Below are 21,832 nucleotides of genomic sequence, written 5' to 3'. Positions count from 1 at the left end.
GTGTCCGTTCGACTCTCACTCACAACTTTGCGACCGCACTCTCTCATGCTACTCAGGCGACTAACTCGACCCACGCTCCGCGACGTCTCACCGGCCTCCCCCCTTGCCGTGCGCACATGAATCCCCCCTCTTCCCTTCGTGTGCGAGTGCATGGAGCCACATGGTCACAGGCGGGGAGCCACGACTCAGTCGCCCGGGAAACACATCTACAGGTACACAACAAGACAAATAAATATTTACACCCTCACATAATTACATAAACAAAACCTTTGTTACACTTTTGTGCACAGGCGCCGGCGCACACGCAAGCCTGAAGCAGCAACGGGCAATAATGGCCTCAGCGAGCCGGAGGAGCACTTGGGACGACGTCAACTGCCCTCCCCCCTCCCCGAGGTCATTTTGCCCGCTGATGCTACGATCACACGCAGTTCACCATTAACCCTCGGGCACTCGGGCGTTCATATTGGCATCCCATGGGCGGAAGTAGGAGTAACCTGCTGGGTGAGTACCCATGGCCAATAGTCTAGCAGGTAGGAGGGAGGCCTGCGGTGACGAGTGGAATGGCGGGCTATTTCCGGAACCTGGGAATTCGGTGTGGTGTCTGGGTGCATAGATGGGGAACTGTCCCCTTCCTTCACCTCATCAAGGATTTCAATGATGACCCCTTCCTCGGGACCACAGGGCCCTTCAGGTGGATAATCTATGTGGTGGTGGTACCCATCCCCATTTAACCCTTCCATTACTTCCTCAGGGAATACTATTTTAGGGATGGTGTCAATGGTTGGTAACTCAGAGTCCTCTTCATCAGGGATTGGGGTAAGGGATGTGTTAACGATGGAGTTTTGGGCATCCCTGGAGTCCAGCCTGTCAGCAAGCTCTTCCAGGTGGTCCATGGTGAAACCGTTGGGCTCATACCCATATTCTTGTTGGGTGGGCATAGCTTCTCGGGAAAATACTGGAGCTTTGGGATTTAAAGAAACCTCGCAACCCGCTGGGTTGGTATTGCCAGTGACCATTTCGTCACCGAAGTTCGTCGGCACCTGAGGTGAGTCCGATCTCCTTCCTTCCCTACTGCAGTGGTTTCTTCCAGGGTCGGTGTCTAGGGGCATCGGGTCAGAATTGGCACAACGGCCTCCTCGCAGTGTTTCTGGTTGGTCACTGGGGCTGTCCTGGTTTGTAAAACTATCCGCGGCTCCTGTGGTTGACGGCTGCTGCGGCATCGGGACCGTAGCTAGCCGCAAGGCATCACAGTGTATTTTGGCCATTCGGCCATTCGGCTGCCACACCAGGTAAGTGGTAATACCCAAGCGAGCCACCACCTCCCTGGGCTCGGACCACTTGGGCCCGAGGCCTGCGCAAAACACACGGCCCTTGGCTGACAGATGCTGGAGCCTTACATGCACAAACTGGCCTGGAATGATCTGCGGGGGTGGATTTAGGGACTGGGGTGTTCGATGATCCAAAAACTGGGCCTGATGCCTGCGTGCCCCAGCCCGTAGGTCCTCTACTGGGAAAGGTTCTTCTGTGTGAATGACGCCCAGTTCTGCTGGCAATGCCAAGTTGTGACCATGGAGCAGCTCAGCTGGAGAATATACAGTGACCTCGTTCGTGCGCCGGCGGAGGCAGTACAAGAGGGTGGGGAGGTGAATGTCCAACTTAGTGTGGTCCTCATCAAGGCGGATTCGGAGCTGGGTCTTAATGTCTTGGTTGCGGCATTCAGTGGGATTTGATCTGGGATGATAGGTAGGGGTGGTGTGATGATGGACCCCCCACCGCCCACATGCCTTCCGCCAGCTGTGACCCGTAAATTGGACTCCATTATCTGTGAGCAGCACTCTCGGATACCCATACCGTGGGAACACCTCTCGGTCCAGTAGGGCGATGATTGTTCCCGCCTTGACATTGGCGACAGCAAATGCCTCGGTTCATCGCGTGAACACATCAGTGACTACAATGATGAACAGCTTTCCCCGGGAGGTGCGTGGGTAGGGGCCCATAATGTCAAGGGCCACCTCGTGGAATGGGTGGTCAGGGCGTCGGGAAACCTGTTGCTCCACACCATCAGGTCGACATGCCTTACACTGTTGGCAGCATTGGCACTCACGCACGAACTGCTTAACGTCGGCCATGACCTCCGGCCAGTGGAACGTCCTGCGGATTTCTCGCAGGGTCTGTTCAGCCCCAGGGTGCCCCGCCAGCTCATGACTGTGGAAGAACAGTAGGATGGCTGGCTGTGCAGCTGGGGGTGCATGAATACTCCAGCAGCTTCCTCTGCGAGCACCACGGGTCTGAAGCATGCCATCGAGACTACGCTGATGGGAAAATGCTTGGTCACCACACTCGGCCAGTCGGGCTCGCGTTTGTGGGTCGTCCTGCTGGGCGTCACGCACATGAGCCACCAGCTCTGCCATAGTGGCGAATTGGGTGGCCAGCTCCGGTGTGCTGGGCCCAGGCAGCATGTACAGTAGGGCATCGTCGGGGGCCGGGTCCGAATAGTTGGTAATAGGAACCGGGGGTAGGAGGTTGTCCCACCCCTGGTCATCGTAGACTATGGTTCTGGGGTCCGGGTGCCGGGAAAGCTCGTCAGCGAGCACATTTTTCCGGCCGGGAATATGTTCCACCGTGAAGTGGAAGCTCTGGAGGATAAGGGCCCACCGGGTAAACTTGCACTTGCCCTCCTGCATGGAATCCAGCTATTTGAGGCACTGGCTGTCCGTGCGGAGAATGAAGGGGAGCCCCTCGAGGTAGTGTCGGTATCTTTTTAGTGCCCACACCACAGCGAGGCACTCTTGCTCATTGACATGGTATTGTCTTACCGCTGGGCCAAACTTGGCACTCGCGTACTCAACGATACGTCTCTGGCCTTGGCCGTCCAGCTGGTACAGCACCACCCCCATGCCTTCCTGGCTGGCATCGGTCTGCACGAACAGTGGTTCGTCCGGCACCAGCCGCGACAGAGTGTGGCAGTTGCGGAGCTGTTGTTTTTTCTCGCCCAGGGCCTGGTCGGCGGCCTGGGTCCACCGGAATTTGTGCTATGGTGAAAGCAGGTCGGTCATGGGCGCGGTAATCGAGGCGAAGTGGGGAACAAATAACCTCAACCAATTCAACAGCCCCATGAGTTTCTGGAGCTGCTTCTGTGTCTTGGGTGCCTGCTTGCCCTCAATAATGGACAGCTGTGTGGGTAGCGGGCGGCAACCCTCTGCGTCCACAATATGGCCCAGAAACTCGATCTCCTCCGCCCCAATGTGGCACTTCCTCGGGGCGCACGTCAGCCCGTGCCTGGCGAGCCGCTTAAACACCAAGGCCAGATGGTGTGCGTGTTCCTCCCACGAACATGACCAGATGATCACATCGTCCAGGTAGGCTTGGGCAAACTTGCCGATGTAGCCCTCCAGGACACGGACCATCATGGCCTGGAAGGTCGCAGGAGCATCCATCAGGCCGAATGGCATCTCACAGAACTGGAAGCGCCTGCCGTCTGGGGCGGTAAAGGCTGTTTTTGGGCGGTCGGCGGGGCATACTGGCACTTGCCAGTACCCCGACTTGAGGTCAAGCTTTGAAAATATGGTGGCTTTCCCCAAGCCAGCGAGGGCATCGGTGATGTTGATTAATGGTGGTGGTGCCGGAATGGTGAGGTGATTTATTGCTTTGAAATTTACGCAAAATCTCAGCGTCCCATCTTTCTTGGTGGCCATTACGATACGACTATTATAAAGTGAATTACTAGGTTCTATGATGCCACTCGCCAGCATCTCCTCGATTTGCGCCTGTATGGCATCCTGTTCACGGGGTCCGAACCCGAACAATTTCTGGAACGGAGGGGTATGGGGCACCAGGGGTATGTAATGCTCTGTAATTGTAGTCCTCCGTAACTGGTCCGCAGCTGCAAACACTTGCGAATGAGCCCTTATCATCTCGTCGATGTCGACGTGGTGCTCGGCTGGAACTCCGTGGGTCAGCTCATCCAAACCTACAACTGTGTTAGGTGGGGATGGAATAGGCCGGTGGATACCGTAGACAGTCCAGCGGCCGCGGGTACCAAGGTGCAAGTGCCCGACACGGACTTCGATTGTGGCATCGACCTGTGCCAGCCAGGGGGCTCCCAGGATAAGCTCCTCTCGTAGCTCATGCAGCACTATGGCGTCCGTTTGGCTAACGCGCAAGCTCCCCTGGTGGCCAGCAGGACTGTCCCAGCCTCAGCTGTCACGTCAGCACCGGCGACGAGGTGGGCGGCAATATAGCTGTGGCTGGCGGCGGTGTCCACCAGCGCCTCCAGTTCCCGGCCGTCCACCCGGACAGGTATGCGCAGTAGACTGCCTTCCTCAGGACCCATGCACCCGAGCCGGGACAGCCTATCCTCTAGCCCCGCATCTACTGTCGAGGCCCCCCGCGATGTAGGGTGAGCGGCAGAGCTCACCGAAGACTCGGGGCACGGCCCGTCGGGCCGGCGCGTACCGCCCACGCCGATGTCAGGTGGTCGGGGCGGTAGCTCACTGGCGCCCGCAGCTTCTGGCGGGGATGCCGACGACGTGGGGCGAGCGGCAGAGCTCGCCGAAGACTCGGGGAACAGCCCGCCCCCGTCGACGTCAGGTGGGCGGGGCGGTAGCTCACTGGAGCCCGCAGTTGCTGGCGGGGACGTCGACGACATGGGGCGAGCGGCAGAGCTCGCCGAAGACTCGGGGCACGGCCCATCGGGCCGCCGCTGAACGCCCCCGCCGACGTCAGGAGGGCAGGGCGGTAGATCACTGCCGCCCGCAGCTGCTGGCGGGGACGCCGATGATGTGGGGCGAGCGGGGGAGCTCGCCGAAGACTCGGTGCACGTCCCGTCGGGCCGGCGCTGACCGCCCCCGCCGACGTCAGGTAGGCGGGGGTGGTAGATCACTGGCGCCCGCAGCTGCTGGCGGGGATGCCGATGATGTGGGGCGAGCGGGGGAGCTCGCCGAAGACTCGAGGCACGGCCCGTCGGGCCGGCGCTGACCGCCCCTGCCGTCAGGTGGGTGTGGCGGTAGATAACTGGCGCCCGCAGCTGCTGGCGGGGACGCCGACGATGTGGGGCGAGCGGTAGAGCTCGCCGAAGATTCGGTGCACGGCCCGTCGGGCCAGTGCTGACCGCTCCCGCCGACGTTAGGTAGGTGGGGCGGCGTGGCTGGTTGGAGTTTCGGTGAGCGGGGCCCAGCTGTTTCATCGCCCTAACCTAGGCGTTTCCCGATGGTGTTGTGTCACCTCCGTTTTCCCCTTCTCCGGCAGCCTTGATGGGGCATTCACGGTGCCAGTGGTACATTTCTGTTGGAAAGTACCTGCAGCGGGGAGGCCGCTCTTCGCGGGCTGTCGGGCCTCCGCGTCGCTCCCCTCGGTCGGTTTGCCGCCAGGTCAGCCGCGACTGGCCCTGTGGCTCAAGGTTGCATTCCCGCGACCCCGGCGACTGGGCGGATCTGTCCGGCGGTGCTGGCGGGCCAGTGTACCGCACCACCACTCCAGCATCTTCTGGTGACAGCACCGCCAGGGTGGGGTTGGGCCTCCACTGCATCATGGTCTCTGTTGCACTCTGTATGGCCTGGATGTCTCTCTCTGTTTCTCTCGCCATGGCTAGGAAATCGTCCACGCTTCTTCCCACGGTGTTACGCATGAAAGGTCGTAATTCCGGTGACAGTAGGAGGCGTAGCATTTGATAAATAAAGCCTTCCACGCTTTCCCCGGCCCGCTGTGTTTGACAGTACAGCTGGTACCGACAGCTGGCATGGGAACACACGTCATCAAAATGGGATTCGAACCGGGTAACGAATTCGGTCCAAGACATTCGGTATTCGCCTGCCATTGCCCACCAGGCTTGGGCATTGTCCTGGAGCTGTCCACTAACTCTGTCCATGAACTCGTCCTCGGGCACCGCGTGTCTTGATAGTCTGTCCCAGCATGCTTGCAGAAATGTATGCGGATCTTCATGTGCTCGTCCCGTGAATACAGGTAGTGACACCGCCACGCTTGCATTTCGCGGTACCGGTTCCGGTTGTGCCTCCCCATGGCGCCGCACACCGTCGTTACAGGCTGTGCATAGAAATAGTCCGTCCCTGAATTAGCGAATTCGCGTGCAGTCGTGCAAATCCGGTGTCTGACAGTGCTGTACACATAGCACCGCGCCGTCTCGCCAGGTCGCCCGGGACAGCCTACCATCGCGCACGTCACGCGCTCCCTTATCACGGCCCGCTCTGTGTCATGGTTATATTATCCCTTTTTTACAGTCTTTTCCTTAGGGGTACACGAGCACCATAGTGTAGTGCCCTCCCCTCGCAAGCTGCCCTCTCCATGTGGCTTATGTCACACCTGGCAGACCCCGTCCATATTAACGCGCACAGGTGTGTAGCATTCCGCGTCCTGCGCGGCTGATCGGCCCAAGCAGCGGACTGAGACGTCAGGTGACGGGGAACAGACAGGCAGGGCCCGCCTCCCCCCCTCCACGGTCGAAGGTCCTGTTTCCGCACGCTCTTCGTCCCGCGGAAGTTGACCCGGTGGCGCGGTGATCTTGAATGGTCCGACTCGGCTGTACTCGTCGTCGCTCGGCTGGACTCGGCTCCCGCTCGACCCGAAGGGCGCAATTCGCCTGCGCTCATCCGGCGCGATCCCTTGAAGGGAAAAAGGGGGAAGAGCGAACTCACTCGCGCGGCCGAATGAAACCAGATACCTGTGTGACGCGCTCTTATCTCTTGATGGCGCAATCTCACACAATTTTGGGTCATCGGCTTCCGCTCCCGCGCCGCTCTTGTCCACGCTCGACTCCCTGCAGCATCCTCGCGGCTCCCGAAAGTTTTGAAAATCCGCACTTTTCATGTCCGTTTCTATGTAATAGCTCATGGTCAGCTACACTAAATGGGGGCCATTTTGTCGACGTTAGGGCCGTTCCCGTGGTTCGGAGTCGCTGCCCAGCTGCTCCGGTAGAGAGGGTACGTGCCACGTGGCAAGGCAAGGGAACTACCCTAACTCGGGTGAAATAAAAGAGTTTATGACGTTAAGCTGGGTTTAATGCACACGTCACACACTGTACATGGGCTGTCACGGTTCCCCTCTGTGACAGTCCATCAGGGCGAGGCCCGGCTCCACGCACTTTGAGCGCGACACGACACTACCAGTGACCTGACTGGTGGTGACACAACAGTGCCGCGACTGACAGTGGCGTGAATGACGGTGACGTAACTGGCAGTGACGCGAATGACGATGACACGAAAGACTGACGTAACTGCCGATGCGAACGACGGTGACATGACTGACGGTGACGTGACTGGCAACGCGAATGACGGTGACGTGACAACGGTGACACGACTGACAGTGACCGTTCGACTCTCACTCACAACTTCGCGACCGCACTCTCTCATGCTACTCAGGCGACTAACTCGACCCACGCTCCGCGATGTCTCAGCGGCCTTCCCCCTTGCCGCGTGCACATGAATCCCCCCTCTTCCCTTCGTGTGCGAGTGCGTGGAGCCACATGGTCACAGGCGGGGAGACGCGACTCAGTCGCCCGGATAACACATCTACAGGTACACAGCAAGACAAATTAATATTTACACCCTCACATAATTACATAAACAAAACCTTTGTTACACGTTTGCGCACGGGCGCCGGCACACACGCAAGCCTGAAGCAGCAACGGGCAATAATGGCCTCAGCGAGCCGGAGGAGCACTTGGGACGACGTCTATATATATATATAACATTTAATCAACCAGGGCAACGTTTCCTACCTGATACTCATATTTTTACTCTAGTTATCAGTTGTAACTTCAACTAAGACCTTGACATAATATAATCAATAGATTTCAAATCACCTTTATTTGTATAAATAACTTGCAGCATTGTGCTACTATTCGCAGTTCAGACTAATTCAAACGCTCACTACACCATCCATAGAAGTGAGAACAATAACGTCGAAGAAAATGCATACACTGCATTTCCTAGTCCATGCTGACATTTAGCTCAGTAGACTTCAAATATCTAGTCGACTATGCCTAAGGCAACAAAAAAAACTTATGTCTGTACTGTTACTCTGACTCAGTAAACCCTATAATAATTAATCTGTGAAAGAACGACATAGTTTTACTATGAGTCACACGAAAACTGTCTGCAAATGAAGTACTTATAACAACTAAATAAAATATTTTGTTTGTCTAGTCTTAAGTTGGTCATAGATGCTGTAGAGTATTCATAGTATTTCATAGAATAGCCTAACGATATGGCCGTAGTTGTGTGATGTTGTATCTGCCCACTATTTCTTCACTGTCTATTGTCTGAAAAACATAACAATTTTCGTTCACCTTCCCACATACTCTATAAGGACCCTCGTAAAGTAAGAACAACTTTTTAGTAAGTTTGTCCCAGAATTGACTAACAGGATTGGCCTTTTTCAGCACAAGATCATTAACATTTAAACTCACAATTTTCTTTCGCTTTTGATTGTGTATTGGTTTTTCGCAGCCGCATGTAATCGAGCCTTTACAAAGTTCTCTAACTGTAATCTGAGATCTTCAGACAATCCGGCCAAGTTAGAACTTTGACTTTTGTCTAAATCAGGTAAAAATACTTCCGGTAAAGCGTTAGATCTTTATGTCGTTAAAATCTCGTTAGGAGTCAGTCCTGTAGATGAATGTATATTATGGTTGAAAATACATTCTTTGAACGGAATGTAATCCCTCCAACTTTGTTGTGATTGGTGGCAATAAATTCTAAGGATGTTTCCCAAATTTCTCATTTGCCGCTTCCCTGGGTTTCTCTGAGGATGGCGAACTGATGATGTGGTTGGAATTACCCCTAAGTTTCGTAAACCTTGTTGCTACAGTTTACTAGAAAATTGCGATGCTTTATCTGTAATAATACAGTCTGGTTTACCCACTTGATCTACAAAGGATTTAGCTTTTGCAAACATTGTTTTGGCATTAGCGTTTACTATAGCATATAATTGGTATACTTGGAAAAAATATCCATGAAAACTAGTATATGTTGTACTCCGGCTTTAGAAGTTGGAAGGGGTCCAAACAGATCTAGGGATACTAATTGCAAAAGCTTGTCTGGTAAAATCGGCTGATAGATTCCCTCTAAATGTTCTTGAATAGGTTTTGCCTTTTGATACAAGTCACAACTCGTGACAATTTTTCGAATTGATCGTGACATGTTGTTCCAATAAACTTTGCGACGCAGTCTCGTAAATTTTTACTGAACCTATATGGCCAAGAGTTTCGTGTATTTCTTTAATAACCTTTGCTTGCATTTCTAATGGTATAATCGGCTTCCAGTGGTTATCTAATGGAGATTTTGATACATGATATATAAATAATATATCTTTATTTGAAATGCAATAGATTTGATGTACTTTGTGTTCCGGTGGCAGTTCTGCTAATTTCCTACGAACTTTGTTACAAAATTCGTCGTTTAGTTGAGTCGTTTGTAGGTTTGCGAATAACTCTCTTAACCTGACATTATTCTCTATGGTGATGGTGATAGTTTTCGCTATTAAGAACTCTCTGGAATTTTTGTTGTTTGTGAATGGTTCGTTAAGCCCGTATTCCACGATGGAAGGTTCCGTACATGCTCCTCTAAAAGCTTCCAACGAAACTGCTAGCCAAGCCCAGGGTTGTTAGACGTACCATTTTCATGGTACTTGTACCATAATTGAACCTAGTGTACCATGTACCATGGCAAGGTCGTCATGGTACGCAAATGTACCATAATCTGACTATCCATCAGGTTTCTGGCTATTTTCGTTGTATATTATATTCGCCATTTCGGCTTCCTTGTAGATAAAATGTGCCCAGTGTATATTCTAATTTCGTAGTGTCACCTGTTCACACGCCTGCTTACTTATCTGTAATATAATACTACAACTGGGCTTCCGGGACTGTCAGATCATATGATGGCAGTTCCCACGTTGCTCAAATTTAAAGGGAAGGGGGAAGGAAACGCGGGAAAGCTTATCACACAAACATGAAACGAATTACACTACATTGTTGATTGTTTTCAGTAGTTAGTTACCTCGCCTCGCCGGTGGAGTGATATGTGTTCCATAATAATATTTTATAAAGTCGGAATTATCGGAATTACACATCAAAAGTTTATATTGATAGCAGGGCCAGTGCAAGGTAAATTGGCGCCCTAGGCGAAAAACCTTAATGCACTCCCCCCCCCCCCCCCCCCCCCTCTGCCGGACACCCCAAAAAAAATTTGCCATGCCTAATATTTTGTCAACAATCAAATGTAAGCAGGCTTGTGTTTTTTTTTTACTTTTTTACTTATTACAAATCATAAACAGGTCACCGTGGACTTTAAATAATTACTTATATCAATATAAACATTCCAAACAGTTACAAAAATCCATTTTCATCTAGTTTCAATAATCGTTAAACATATTATATCAGCTGTTATGTGTCGTGCTGCGCCGCCCCCAGCTACTTGGCGCCCTAGGCGGTTGCCTAGTTCGCCTATATGGACGCGCCAGCTCTGATTGCTAGCTGCCTTTTTAGTGTTGTTTTTAGAGATGAGGTAGTGTGTGCTAATATAATGAGTTCATGCGGAGAAGATAGTGATTATCTTGTAGTACATTCTTCTATTAAGAAAAAATGTGCTCTCAAAAGTAATAAAAAAAAGTGTTCAGAAATATCGTCGGGAATGGGAAAAATTGGATGACATGAAACTGTGGGTGAGTCCAGTCCTGGGAGACTGTTTCAAACCAAAATGTAAAATTTGTAATGTTGAAATGAAAGCTGACATATCTGTTTTAAAACTGCATGGAAACTCGGGCAAACGTTCAAAATCTATGAAGGATGCGAACATGAAATCAGTAAACTATATGAGTTTTTTCTTAGACCAGAGTAAATCTGTTGCACCTCATCAAAACCAGGTAAAAGAAGCAGAAATAAGGATTGCAGCATATTTTGCTGCTCACAATATTCCTTTCTCTGCGATGGATCATTTAGTAGAAGTTATGAAACTGAATTTCCCTGACTCTAAAATAGCCCAAGGCATGGTCATGAAAAGAAATAAGGCTACTGCTGTTGTGAAAAATGTTATTGGTGCGACACATAAACACGAACTTTAAGAAAAGTTGAAGCTGGTAAAGTGTTCTATTTTGACAGACGAATCAACTGATATAGGTGCTACAAAAACTTCATGTGTTGTGGTGCGTTTTTATGATTCGTTTATTGGGCGAGTGGTAAGCCAGTTTTGGGATCTCGCAGAAGTGTTTCCATCTTGTGATGCAGCCTCTGCTGAGCAAGGAGCAACAGGAGCACATATGTATGAGATCATAATGAAATCGTTTTCTGATTATTGCATTCCAAATGAAAATATAATCGGTTTTGGATCAGATTCTGCTTCAACAATGGTTGGCGAACATAATTCGGTGGCAAGTTGTTTGAAAAAAATCTTGTCCAGGGATCATTGTAATGAAATGTGTTTGCCGCTCTCTTCATTGGTGTGCAAGTGAAGCATGTGAATGTCTGTCACGTAGATGTGAAGATCTCGCAAGGAATATATACAACTACATGAAATGCAGTGCAAAACGGCAATCTCAACTTTCAGAGTTCCAAAAATTTATAGAAATCAAGGTGCACAAGTTATTACACCCTGCACAAACTAGATGGCTATCTTTGTTTGCTGTAGTGGAGAGGGTAATAGAACAATGGGAGGCATTGCTTTTATTCTTCTCAGATAAGTGGCAAGAAGACCGTACCATTGCTGCCGAAGAAATATTCAATGCTCTTCGGGACCCATTCATGAAATTATTTTATCTTTTCCTGAAGTGGGTACTTACAAAGTTCGTTTCAGTGAATAAGTACTTCCAGTCTGAAAAAGTACTAAGGTAGGTTGCCCTAAGTTCGCCAGTGTGCCAAAATTCGCCACCTGCCCTAAAAAAAAAAAGTACTGATGTGGGCCAACAAGTGGCAGCAAGCATATATATTTACACCTCTAAAGCTTTAACCTTTACAACATCTATGGCAGTTCCGTTGCCAGTGTCGCGATAGTCGCCATATTGTAGAAAATGCTCATCACGATATAAAAATTGTTCTGTAAGTATCCATTTGTGATATATTAATCGTTTTAATTAATTTAAAGTTCCATATATATTTTAAAAGAGTTTTCTGTGTACTTTATGATGAAATAAATAGTTGTGTGGATTTATGAAAAAATGTTTAATGGTTCATTATTTTAGAAAATCGTGTATGTGTTCTTAATTTCGCCACCATAGCATGTTATGTGGCGAACTTAGGAACAGTATGACAAACTTACCTCTGTCAGTTACTCAATACCTAAAAAAGTGTCAAGAGGTTTGAAAATCATTTTGCATTGGTAAATATAATTACATGATATTAATTTATGTATTTTAAAATTATTAAAAAATAAATAACTCATAATTTTGGATAAATATTTGGAGTGTGTAGTTATTTAATAAAACATTCATGAACTTATATTTTACTTGTTTCTTTTTATAATTATAAACTCCATTATTCACTGCTGGTATTTAAAACATTGTTTCAGGCCATGGATAAAAGTACTCTGCGTGGAAAATATTGCAAATGGTCCAAGGAGGATTTGGACAAGGCTTTGGCCATGATCAGAAGCAAGAAGATCAGTATATTGGGAGCAAGTAAGCGATATAACATACCGCGCCGAACATTAGGAGGTTATGTCAAATCTCAAGTTTGGAACAAAAAGAAAAATGGACGCCCTACAGTCCTGACAGGTGAGCAAGAAGTACAGTTGGTTGCTAGAATAACGCGATTAGCAGATGTAGGCTTTCCCTTGACTGTTAAAGTCTTAAGGAAATGTGTTTACACCTTTTGCGAAAAAAATAGGATAAAGCAGCAATTCAGTGTTATGAAAGGGTATGCTGGCAGGAAATGGCTTAAAGGTTTTCTCCAGAGACATCCTGAAATCGCTAGAAGGAAGGCACAACATCTTAATGAGGCTCGGGCACAAAAATTAAATAAGTTTATAGTGAATGATTACTTCCGAACACTGAAGGATGTAATGACAAAGCTTGATATTGCACACATGCCTGAACGAATTTACAATGTAGATGAGAAAGGTTGTCGTCTCAGTTTACATCGACAGCCTTTCGTACTTGCCAAGACAGGCTCTCGGAGAGTACATTTCCGTGGTAAAGAACATGGTGAAAATGTAACTATTGTGTCATGTGGCAATGCACTGGGCAATGTTATACCGCCTATGATCCTTTTCAAGGGACAACGCTTGAAGCCAGAGTGGGCTGACAACTTGCCAGCTGGAAGTGTAGTAGAGATGACAGCGAAGGGTTCAATGACATCTGAAACATTTGTGAAGTGGCTGCATCACTTCAGCCGTTACAAGTCTGCAGGACCATGCCTTCTAATCATGGATGGAGCCAAGTGTCACTTAGATTATTCCATAGTCGAGGCAGCTGACAATGTGGGTGTTTCACTGTTATGTTTACCCAGTAACACCACCCACGAGCTCCAGCCGATGGACAAATCAGTTTTTGGCCCATTTGAAGCTTACTGGGATGAGGAACTTATGAAATTCTGGACAACATATGAGGATCGAGTATTCAACAAGCAGCGCTTTGGTTATGTGTTTTCACCCGTATGGGAGAAGTCTACAATTCCAAAAAATATTAAAGCTGGATTTGAAGCTTGTGGAATTTTCCCATTTAATCCAAACAGAATTCCGGAACAAGCTTTCGCGCCAAGTGAAACCACCACAGTACCAAGAGTAACCTTGCCACCTTTTCCTGAGCCAGCTCAACATCAAGAAGCCATACGGAACCACCACGAGGATGAACCACACAATGACTCTGAAGAAACAGATAATAGCAGTGCATGGGACAGTGATAACTCGCATGGAGACAATGGTACTCGGAACCAGCAATCGAATGTCTTATTCTCAGAAATCCTTAGTACACCTGCCAGAAATGCCCAACCAGCCAAAAGAAACCATCCAGCAATTAACAGTCGAGCAGTAGAAGTGCAAAAATCGTTGTTTGTGAACTCAAACAATCAATCCATTCCCTGCAGCTCCAAAAATGTCCATCTCTCCGCATCACCATCAGCACACAACCAGAAGAATCCTCCCAAGAAGTCCAAAGCTGTTGGTTCCAAAGAAAATCCAACAAAACTTTACACTTCACCTCGAAGATCTTCTGTAACTAAGAAATCACTGCATCAAGAGAGTTGGTACTGCTTTTTGTGCAAAGAAGATAGAGTGATAGACATGAGGGGTTGCAGTTTGTGTAAACGGTTTGTGCATGAAGAGTGTGTTGGACTTACCAAACATGACAAACAAGTATTTGTGTGTCCTACATGTGAAGTATAGTGGGATGTTTAAGTAACCGCATGTAGAATGTTTACATAGGTACTGGAAGTAGTTGTTCAGTTTGTATGTTTTATATTTGATTATCATGTGGCGAACTTATGGTACATATGTACCCTAAGTTCGCCATTTGTAGACACACAATTTTTTATGTGTATACAAGTGCGCATACAGTATTCTTTGGCTTCACATCCATTTTATGGTGCCTTGATATATTTCTTTTACAATAAAATACCTACATAGTTTGACAAAAAAATATTTCCACATTTTAAAATTAAAAGTTTCTTAAGGTGGCGAACTTAGGGTAACCTACCTTACTTACTGTTCTAAAAGAGAAGATTGCAAGTTCCTACCGGGAATTACTTTGTGCATATATGGAACAAGACTATGTGGCACACACACCTCTGTGGTCTTATTTGTCCGGAGTCTGAACAGCATTTTTTGCAACTTCAAAACATCTATCTTGGTGTAGGTGTGATGACAGAAATAAATAAGCAAAGTGTTCAAGATAGGCCCGATCTGATTGAAAACTTACGGACGAAATGTCGAGACTTCCTCATAAAAGGGTGTCAAGGAATAAAACGACGATTTTATTTTGCAGATCCCATGTATGATTCCATTTCCGTATTGCATCCAAAGAAAGCTTTGTCGCAGAAGGAACGCATTACAACTCCATCTCATCTGGATCTTGCAAACCAAGTAAAGAGAGCAAAGCCTGTGGAGATGTGCGGAATGCAAATAATTGATGATGAATGGAGGCGCCTACCATTCGAAACTTTAGCAGATGATATCGCTAAAGAGGAAGAACCTGACGATTTCTGGGATAAATGGCTGAAATTCAAGAATGAAGATGAGAATGTTTTGTATACAGCATTGCCTAATTTTGCTCTCACAGTATTATCTCTTCCCCACTCGAATACTGATGGTGAGCACATATTTAGTAAGATAAATCTCATCAAGACCAAGACCAGGAATCGACTTGTAACAGAGACTGTTAATGGAATTGTGCTAGCATCACAGTGTGTGAAAGAAAAAAACTGGTGCTTGCTGCAGTAATTTCCAGCCATCTGACGAGATGTTGAAGAGGATGACAGCAACACACCTGTATCCCGAATCTGATTCCAAGGAACATCCTACATACGATAACATACCAACTATCACAGACAAATGTTCTTTTAGTTCTGATATTGAATAATCATTGTGCCAGTTGACGCCACTCCCGCTGCCTGTCTAAGTTTTTTAAGTACTTATTAATTTGAAAAGTGATCTCAGGGATATTAACGGGGGTTCGGCCTCGTGGCTGCAGGCAGAAGCGCGTCGCGGTTCGAAATCTACCCAGGCTGTTCAGGCCACCCAGGACGCCTTATAAATAAATGGTAAACTGATTGACACGACACTGCACTTTATTAAGAACTGTTACACACACTGGTCCAAGTACTGGCCGCGTCTGTTGTCTGACCGCCGCGGCACGCGAGTCTCTGTGCGTAGACGATGCGCGCGACCAGGATAGGTTTCAAAGTGGTATGGGCGGACTTATATAGTGGCCGATTATTAACGTGAAGGATGTGGCGGATAGTCACGGAGCTACTCTGCTGCACTAGCTTATGCAGACATGGACGTTAACGTGTAAAACAGCACATACAACTGAATGTTGAAAAGTTATTTGCAATCTAACCTGTGGCAAAATATTAAAGTCTCGAAAAGTACGTAGGCCCGGTGAGATGAAAACATACAAGTTACAGTCACTTATTAAGCAGTTATTACTTGGTTAGATTGCACGTTACAAGTTACACATTTAAATACGATGAAAGTTAGATACGTAAATTAACGAGTAAGAACTCGACACACGTGGCTGGCTAGGAGCCTTCGACGATAACGATTACTTGGCTTTGAAGCCGGAAAACTGCGTAACTCAATTACGCTGTCCTTAAACTCTGGACAGGAAAATTACGTAATAAATGCAAAACTCCCTGTTGGGATAAAATAATTAGGTAACGAGTTGCACGAAAAGGACGTGCGACTGAGTGGGGTCGGCGCAGAGCTGCTAAAAGGATTTGAAGAACTTACACTATTGCTGAGACTTGGATGTGGCGCGAAATTTGAAAGCTCTGCGTTCGCGGAGCGACCGACCCCTGCGAGCTCCCGACGGCAACTGGCGCGAGACCGCCCTGCGACCTCACGCCGAGACACGTGAAGCGCGGGAAAACAGCTCCGACCAGTTTTGGACTTAAATGACATATTTAACAATATATGATTATTGAACAGTTGGACATAATTTCCCTTGAATTAATTATCTTTTAATTGTTATTAATTTGGTTGTTTTTGATTTAAAAGAATAATTACTGATTTAGTTTCGCGCATTATCACACTCGGCCGGGCGCTGTAATCGACTTGGTGTTCGTCGCGGTGCACTTTCACCCACTCGGCGGACATCACGCTCGGGCGTGTTCGATGCACTTAAGAGTAAGTGTTGGTGTGACATGACGGCCTGTGCGAACCAGAGGGAGCACCGGCGGTTGGCGTCACAGTGTTTCAGTGCCAAACGTTCGTAATTTTGGGTGATTTTAAAAGCATGAGCTAATTTATATATATATTTATACCATTTATAGGTTTTTTATATCATTAGTGAAAAATTCAATCATGTGTTGAGCAATGAAAACTCAAAATTTTGATTTTAGAGATTTTTATGTACCATATTTTTTACCAATGTACCATAATTTTGAATGCGCAGTACCATTACAGAAGCACTGTCTATCTAACATTACTGGCCAAGCCTCCAGGGCAGCAGGTATGGATGTTTCCGTGGAAGAAACTATTACACGTAGAATCAAGGACGACTGGCCTAGCTTGGTAGCTTGTGTGGCATGAGATTGTAAACAAATGGAAATATGTGTGATCCTCGAAAGAAATTACTTTTAAGTGCGGCAGCAGTAATTATTGCAAAAGAGGTAAACCAGCAGGAAGAAAGGCTTCGAAAACGTCGTACAGTATGGACGAGAGAGTGGATAAAAAGAAGCAATGAAGGTCGCGGTGCATTGACATTGCTGCAATTGGAGTTAAGGTTAGATTGGTTTTTTTTGGTAAATTCTGAAATAGAGGAATTGTTCCACGAAAAAATTTCAAAATGTTCCTAGTTCATTACTTAAAAAGTGACTTTTTTTTTTGTGAAAGCATCTAGCAATTTATTAAGTGGTTAAATTATAATAATATAATTATAGGTTATGTTAAAGTAATTGTATATGAAAAATTGTTATTTCCAGTTAATAGTGAGTTTAGTTATAAAATATTGTAAAATATTTATGTCGGTTAGTTAGATTATTAACATCAAATTGTAAACAATTAAGCTGACCTGACTAAAGAAATATTTTAGGTACCTATACCATTTGACATTATTTTAAATATCCCTTACCTAATCTACTGTTCACCTAGTGTAAATTTGTTAAATGTAACTACTGCAACATGAACATGCTTAAAATTATTCGTTATTACAGGAAAACTACTGGTTAAAATTCAATAAGCTAGGCCTATATAAAATGATTTAAAAAACATGTCAGGATGTTAATAAATTCCCTTTGGCTTTTATTGAAAAAAATATTTTTTTTTGTGAGCAATATTGTTTAAATCATTAGTTTTGTTTTTGCCATAATGCTACTTTTAATTATAAATGTTTATTTTTATTAGGAGTGAAGACGAAAGGTCATACAGCAATTTTTTGAGAATTGATGCAGATATGTTTGAAGATATTGTCCAGAAGGTTTCGCCAATGATTAAGCGCGAAGACAGTGTAATGAGGCAATGCATCTCCCCGAGAGACAGGTATGGTCTTTTATGGAAGCAGTAACAAGTTATATACAAAATTTATTTTTATATCAGTGTGTAAAAAGCAACTTTAAATTAATGAAAATGTCTCTTATGTTCAGAGTGGCAGTGACATTAAGATATCTGGATTCGGGGAATTCATTCATGGATTTACAATATGCTACGAGAATACCTCAGTGCACATTGTCAAAAATAGTTCCTGAGACATTGAAAGCTATTTGCACTGTGCTGAAAGATGAGATAAAGGTAAGTTAATGTACTCCTACTTAATAATTGTTATTACTTACTGTTTTATATTATTTTGCAATCTGGCATAATTTTAGACTCTAAATTATACTTCCACCATTATGTTGATTATTTAATTTCCAGTTCCAGAAGAACCCTTGCTCTAATTAATGACATCACCTTTAATGCTTCTATTTCAGATTTAATCATCTCACTTTACTTTTTTCTAATGAGAACTAAATTAGAATATTGCACTCTAATTTGGAATAAATAGTATTAGCACATCAGATAGTAATAAAATGGAGAAATTTTGAAATAAAATTATTAAATTTATCAATTTAAAAAATATTTTCCCTACATGTTTTCACTCCTCTTTCAGAATGTAGTGTATTAAATGCACTTTTTGTTTACTACTGTTATAATAATAAAATCAAATGCAAATTTATAGATAACACTGGCACCAGAGTACCCCAATTCAACAGCCGCTTATTATCTGTCTTCCAGACAGTCTAAAATAATAACTATATAATCTATAGATTAACCTCAAACTCTAACAATTTTTTTTTTAAATTTAAAAACCCTCATATCGTAGTTAATTTTATTTTGATGTTAATGGTTGGTTATTGTTTTACCTTAAGTGATTCTTTTTTCTTTGTTGTGTGTGTTTTTGTTTTGATTGTCCATTGTTATTATTCATAGTTTTCTATTTGTTATATTGTTAATAGACAATTATCTTTATTAGAGTTAAAGTATTATATTTACTTGCTAAAGTCTCCTATACATCCTTATTAGATTTTAAATTCCAAACACTTGTGGAAGTTGGGACTGAGCACTCGAGCAGTGAAGCTGGGGTAAGGAGTGGGTGGCCTCTCGATAAAGGGAGTAAAGAGGGGCCGCTCTGACGTCCAAACCCAGACAAACCCGTAGGGAATGTAGCGGGGGTCTTTTCTGCAGTGAGGGTTTTTCCTTTTAGTGTTTTGATATTATTATTATTATTATTAATGATCATTCATGTTAAAATTTTTGTGTCCCTAACTTTTATGTCCTTATATTCTATTATGTGTGTGTCTTATTTTTATTTTTGTCTTTTGTGACTGGTATGCTTGTCTTCGTTAGCCAATTGTGGATGCGCCTAGCTGCAGTGGGAGAGCTTGCCTACTTTGGTGCGGACGAGGGAGTGTGTCCAGGCACATACTTGCTATGACCATATCCTTTTCTGTTCTTGTTGTTTTTGTTTTATTTTGGTTTTGTCTTTTATTTTGTTTGTACCTGTACCTGTATGTATGTGTCGTGCCCACCACTAAAGCCCTTGGCTATTGTTGGGCATGTTACAAACCCAAAAACAAAAAAATTAACATATTGAAAATTTTTTCAGGTTCCATCAACACCATCGGAATGGGAAGCTGTTTCAGAGCAGTTTCATTTACAATGGAATTTTCCCTACTGTATGGGTGCTCTCGATGGCAAGCACATAAACTTCAGGCCATCCAGATCGAGTGGTTCCTATTACCACAACTACAAAGGGAACAACAGCATCATTCTCCTGGCTCTTGTAGATGCCAACTATAAATTCCTGTGGGTAAACATAGGTGTCAATGGCCGTGTTAATGATGCAGGAGTATTCAGGGACAGCAACCTAAAAAAAGCACTGGAAAGAAATGAACTTGGCCTTCCATTGGCCAAACCCCTACCTAGTGGAAGAATATCTGTTCCACATGTAATTGTGGCAGATGATGCTTTCGCACTTTCACCAAATGTAATGAAGCCTTTTCCACAAAGAGGCCTCTCATATGAACAGAGGGTGTACAATTATAGACTTAGCAGAGCTCGGAGGTGTGTAGAGAATGCTTTTGGGATTTTAGCAAACCGATTCCTTGTTCTCATGACCACAATAAGACTTTGTCCACAAAAAGTTGACCTTATTGTGAATGCTTGTGTGCTGTTGCACAATTACATTCTTGAAAGGAAGCCCATCTCTGCTGTGGAAGAAGAATTGGATGCAAACATGCAGGGGGCATCAATGAGAGGGTTACACTGCCAGCAGGGAGGGAACCGTGCACCAGAAATGGCTTATGCAATAAGAAATGAGTTTTTATCATATTTTAATGGAGTTGGCCAGGTGCCCTGGCAAGCAGAGGCAGTCCATAGAGGAAACATGTAAATAATTGCAGTTCTAAAAGTTCTTTCTGTATGTTTATGTAACTGTTCTGTTTAATGAGTAGTGTTTCAAGGTTTATTTTTGTTTTATTTATTTTCATGAAGGGTCTAATTAAGTTCTCCATGTTAAATTGATTTAATTTAGATAATTTGACTTTATTATTTACAGTGTAAATATACCATTTTGGTTAGATGGACATTAGATTGTAATATTTGTATCTACACAGTGACTTGCAGCACGTTTGATTCATTAAATTTATAAGTAGTTAGGAATTATCTTAGTTAAAGATTCTGCACGATTGAAACCTTGTACTTGATTAAATTTTTAAATTGTACTTAACATCATGTTGTGAATGTTTTTCTTTCTGGAGAGCCATAGCTATATAGTCAAGAAAATTATTTAGTTTTGTTTGTTAAGGTAGAATTTGTAGCCTATTTTATTTTGAAGGCTGGTTGTTAACCTCACAAGCTGGAATGGAGTTGTTAAATTCTTTCCTCTTTCCCACCGTTACAAAAGCTTGTATTTTAATTTTTTCAAATTTGTGTTTATTATATATTACTTATTTGTTAGGGCTTGTTTCGCAGGACTTATTGCTGCCTTTATTCTGTGTGGAAACAAGAGTTCCGACAGAGTAAATACTATTATTATTGTTTTATTTATGTAATCTTCGTTCAGAAAGTGTATAATGTTTATTTTCTGTATTTAATATGTCCAGCAACAGACTAGAAATCCAGACTATTTACAAACACACATTTTTCCCAATGCAACAATATAAAGAACAAACAGTTAAGATATTTGTTTTGAACACTAACCTGGAATATTGTATGGTAATTTTATTGTTTTCAGCACAAACTTATATTTTTTGTAATATTTCTTTGGTTAACTTATATTTTTAAATTTCATTGTTTTTATTTTGATTTAATTATTTCTTACCTGGTTCTCTGCCGCGGGTTGTTGTCTGGAGGTCGAAGGGCTTAAGGGCTCCGCCTACCCGGACACACATACGGTGTGCAGAGCTTCAGGAAAAACAACGCGATTTGAAAACTACTCAAGATATTCGAGTGGGGTCTGCTTACGAAAAGCATTTTAGAGTTCGCTGAGGGCCGAAAAATACTTTTGATTTCGGATTACGTTTTTAAACTGTAGTTTTAGAAGAGTTAAAATGGCTAAAACACATTTTTTCAGAGTGATTTTTAGGTGTAAAACAACCAGTACAGATTCTTGAAAGCACTTAAGGGACTTGCATTACGCCTTTATCATCATTTCTCAGCCATATAATGTTACGGTCACCGCTCAAATTTCACAG

At 44.9% G+C, this 21,832-nt stretch overlaps 2 protein-coding genes across 2 annotated transcripts; one reads left to right on the top strand and one right to left on the bottom strand.

The window, feature by feature from the left end:
• Nucleotides 1-4,135: 4,135 nt before the first annotated feature.
• On the bottom strand, nt 4,136-5,584 carry LOC134527185 (synapsin-1-like). The gene is made up of 3 exons (XM_063359612.1): nt 5,224-5,584; nt 4,805-4,983; nt 4,136-4,702 (listed from the first exon to the last, which is right to left on the bottom strand). The coding sequence occupies exons 1-3, from the start codon at nt 5,582-5,584 to the stop codon at nt 4,136-4,138; spliced, it is 1,107 nt and encodes a 368-aa protein (XP_063215682.1).
• Nucleotides 5,585-12,016: 6,432 nt separating this feature from the next.
• Nucleotides 12,017-14,613, top strand: LOC134529947 (uncharacterized). Its single transcript, XM_063364496.1, has 2 exons — nt 12,017-12,046; nt 12,516-14,613. The coding sequence occupies exon 2, from the start codon at nt 12,519-12,521 to the stop codon at nt 14,325-14,327; it is 1,809 nt and encodes a 602-aa protein (XP_063220566.1). The 5' UTR covers nt 12,017-12,046; nt 12,516-12,518; the 3' UTR covers nt 14,328-14,613.
• Nucleotides 14,614-21,832: the final 7,219 nt, after the last annotated feature.

The sequence above is a fragment of the Bacillus rossius genome, chromosome 1 (assembly GCF_032445375.1).
Source record: "Bacillus rossius redtenbacheri isolate Brsri chromosome 1, Brsri_v3, whole genome shotgun sequence".
NCBI classification, from domain to species: domain Eukaryota; kingdom Metazoa; phylum Arthropoda; class Insecta; order Phasmatodea; family Bacillidae; genus Bacillus; species Bacillus rossius.
The sequence above is the reverse complement of the archived record's forward strand: the minus strand, read 5'-3'. Positions and strand labels throughout refer to the sequence as shown.

Bases quoted from the DNA above. Each gene is read 5' to 3' on its own strand.
- LOC134527185 (XM_063359612.1), bottom strand. From the start codon at position 5,584: ATGGCGAGAGAAACAGAGAGAGACATCCAGGCCATACAGAGTGCAACA. The intron at 4,984-5,223 runs GTGACACAACAC...ACCTGACGGCAG, and splicing joins CGGAGAAGGGGAAAACGGAG to GGGCGGTCAGCGCCGGCCCG. The intron at 4,703-4,804 runs GCGAGCTCCCCC...GGGGGCGTTCAG, and splicing joins GGACGTGCACCGAGTCTTCG to CGGCGGCCCGATGGGCCGTG.
- LOC134529947 (XM_063364496.1), top strand. From the start codon at position 12,519: ATGGATAAAAGTACTCTGCGTGGAAAATATTGCAAATGGTCCAAGGAG.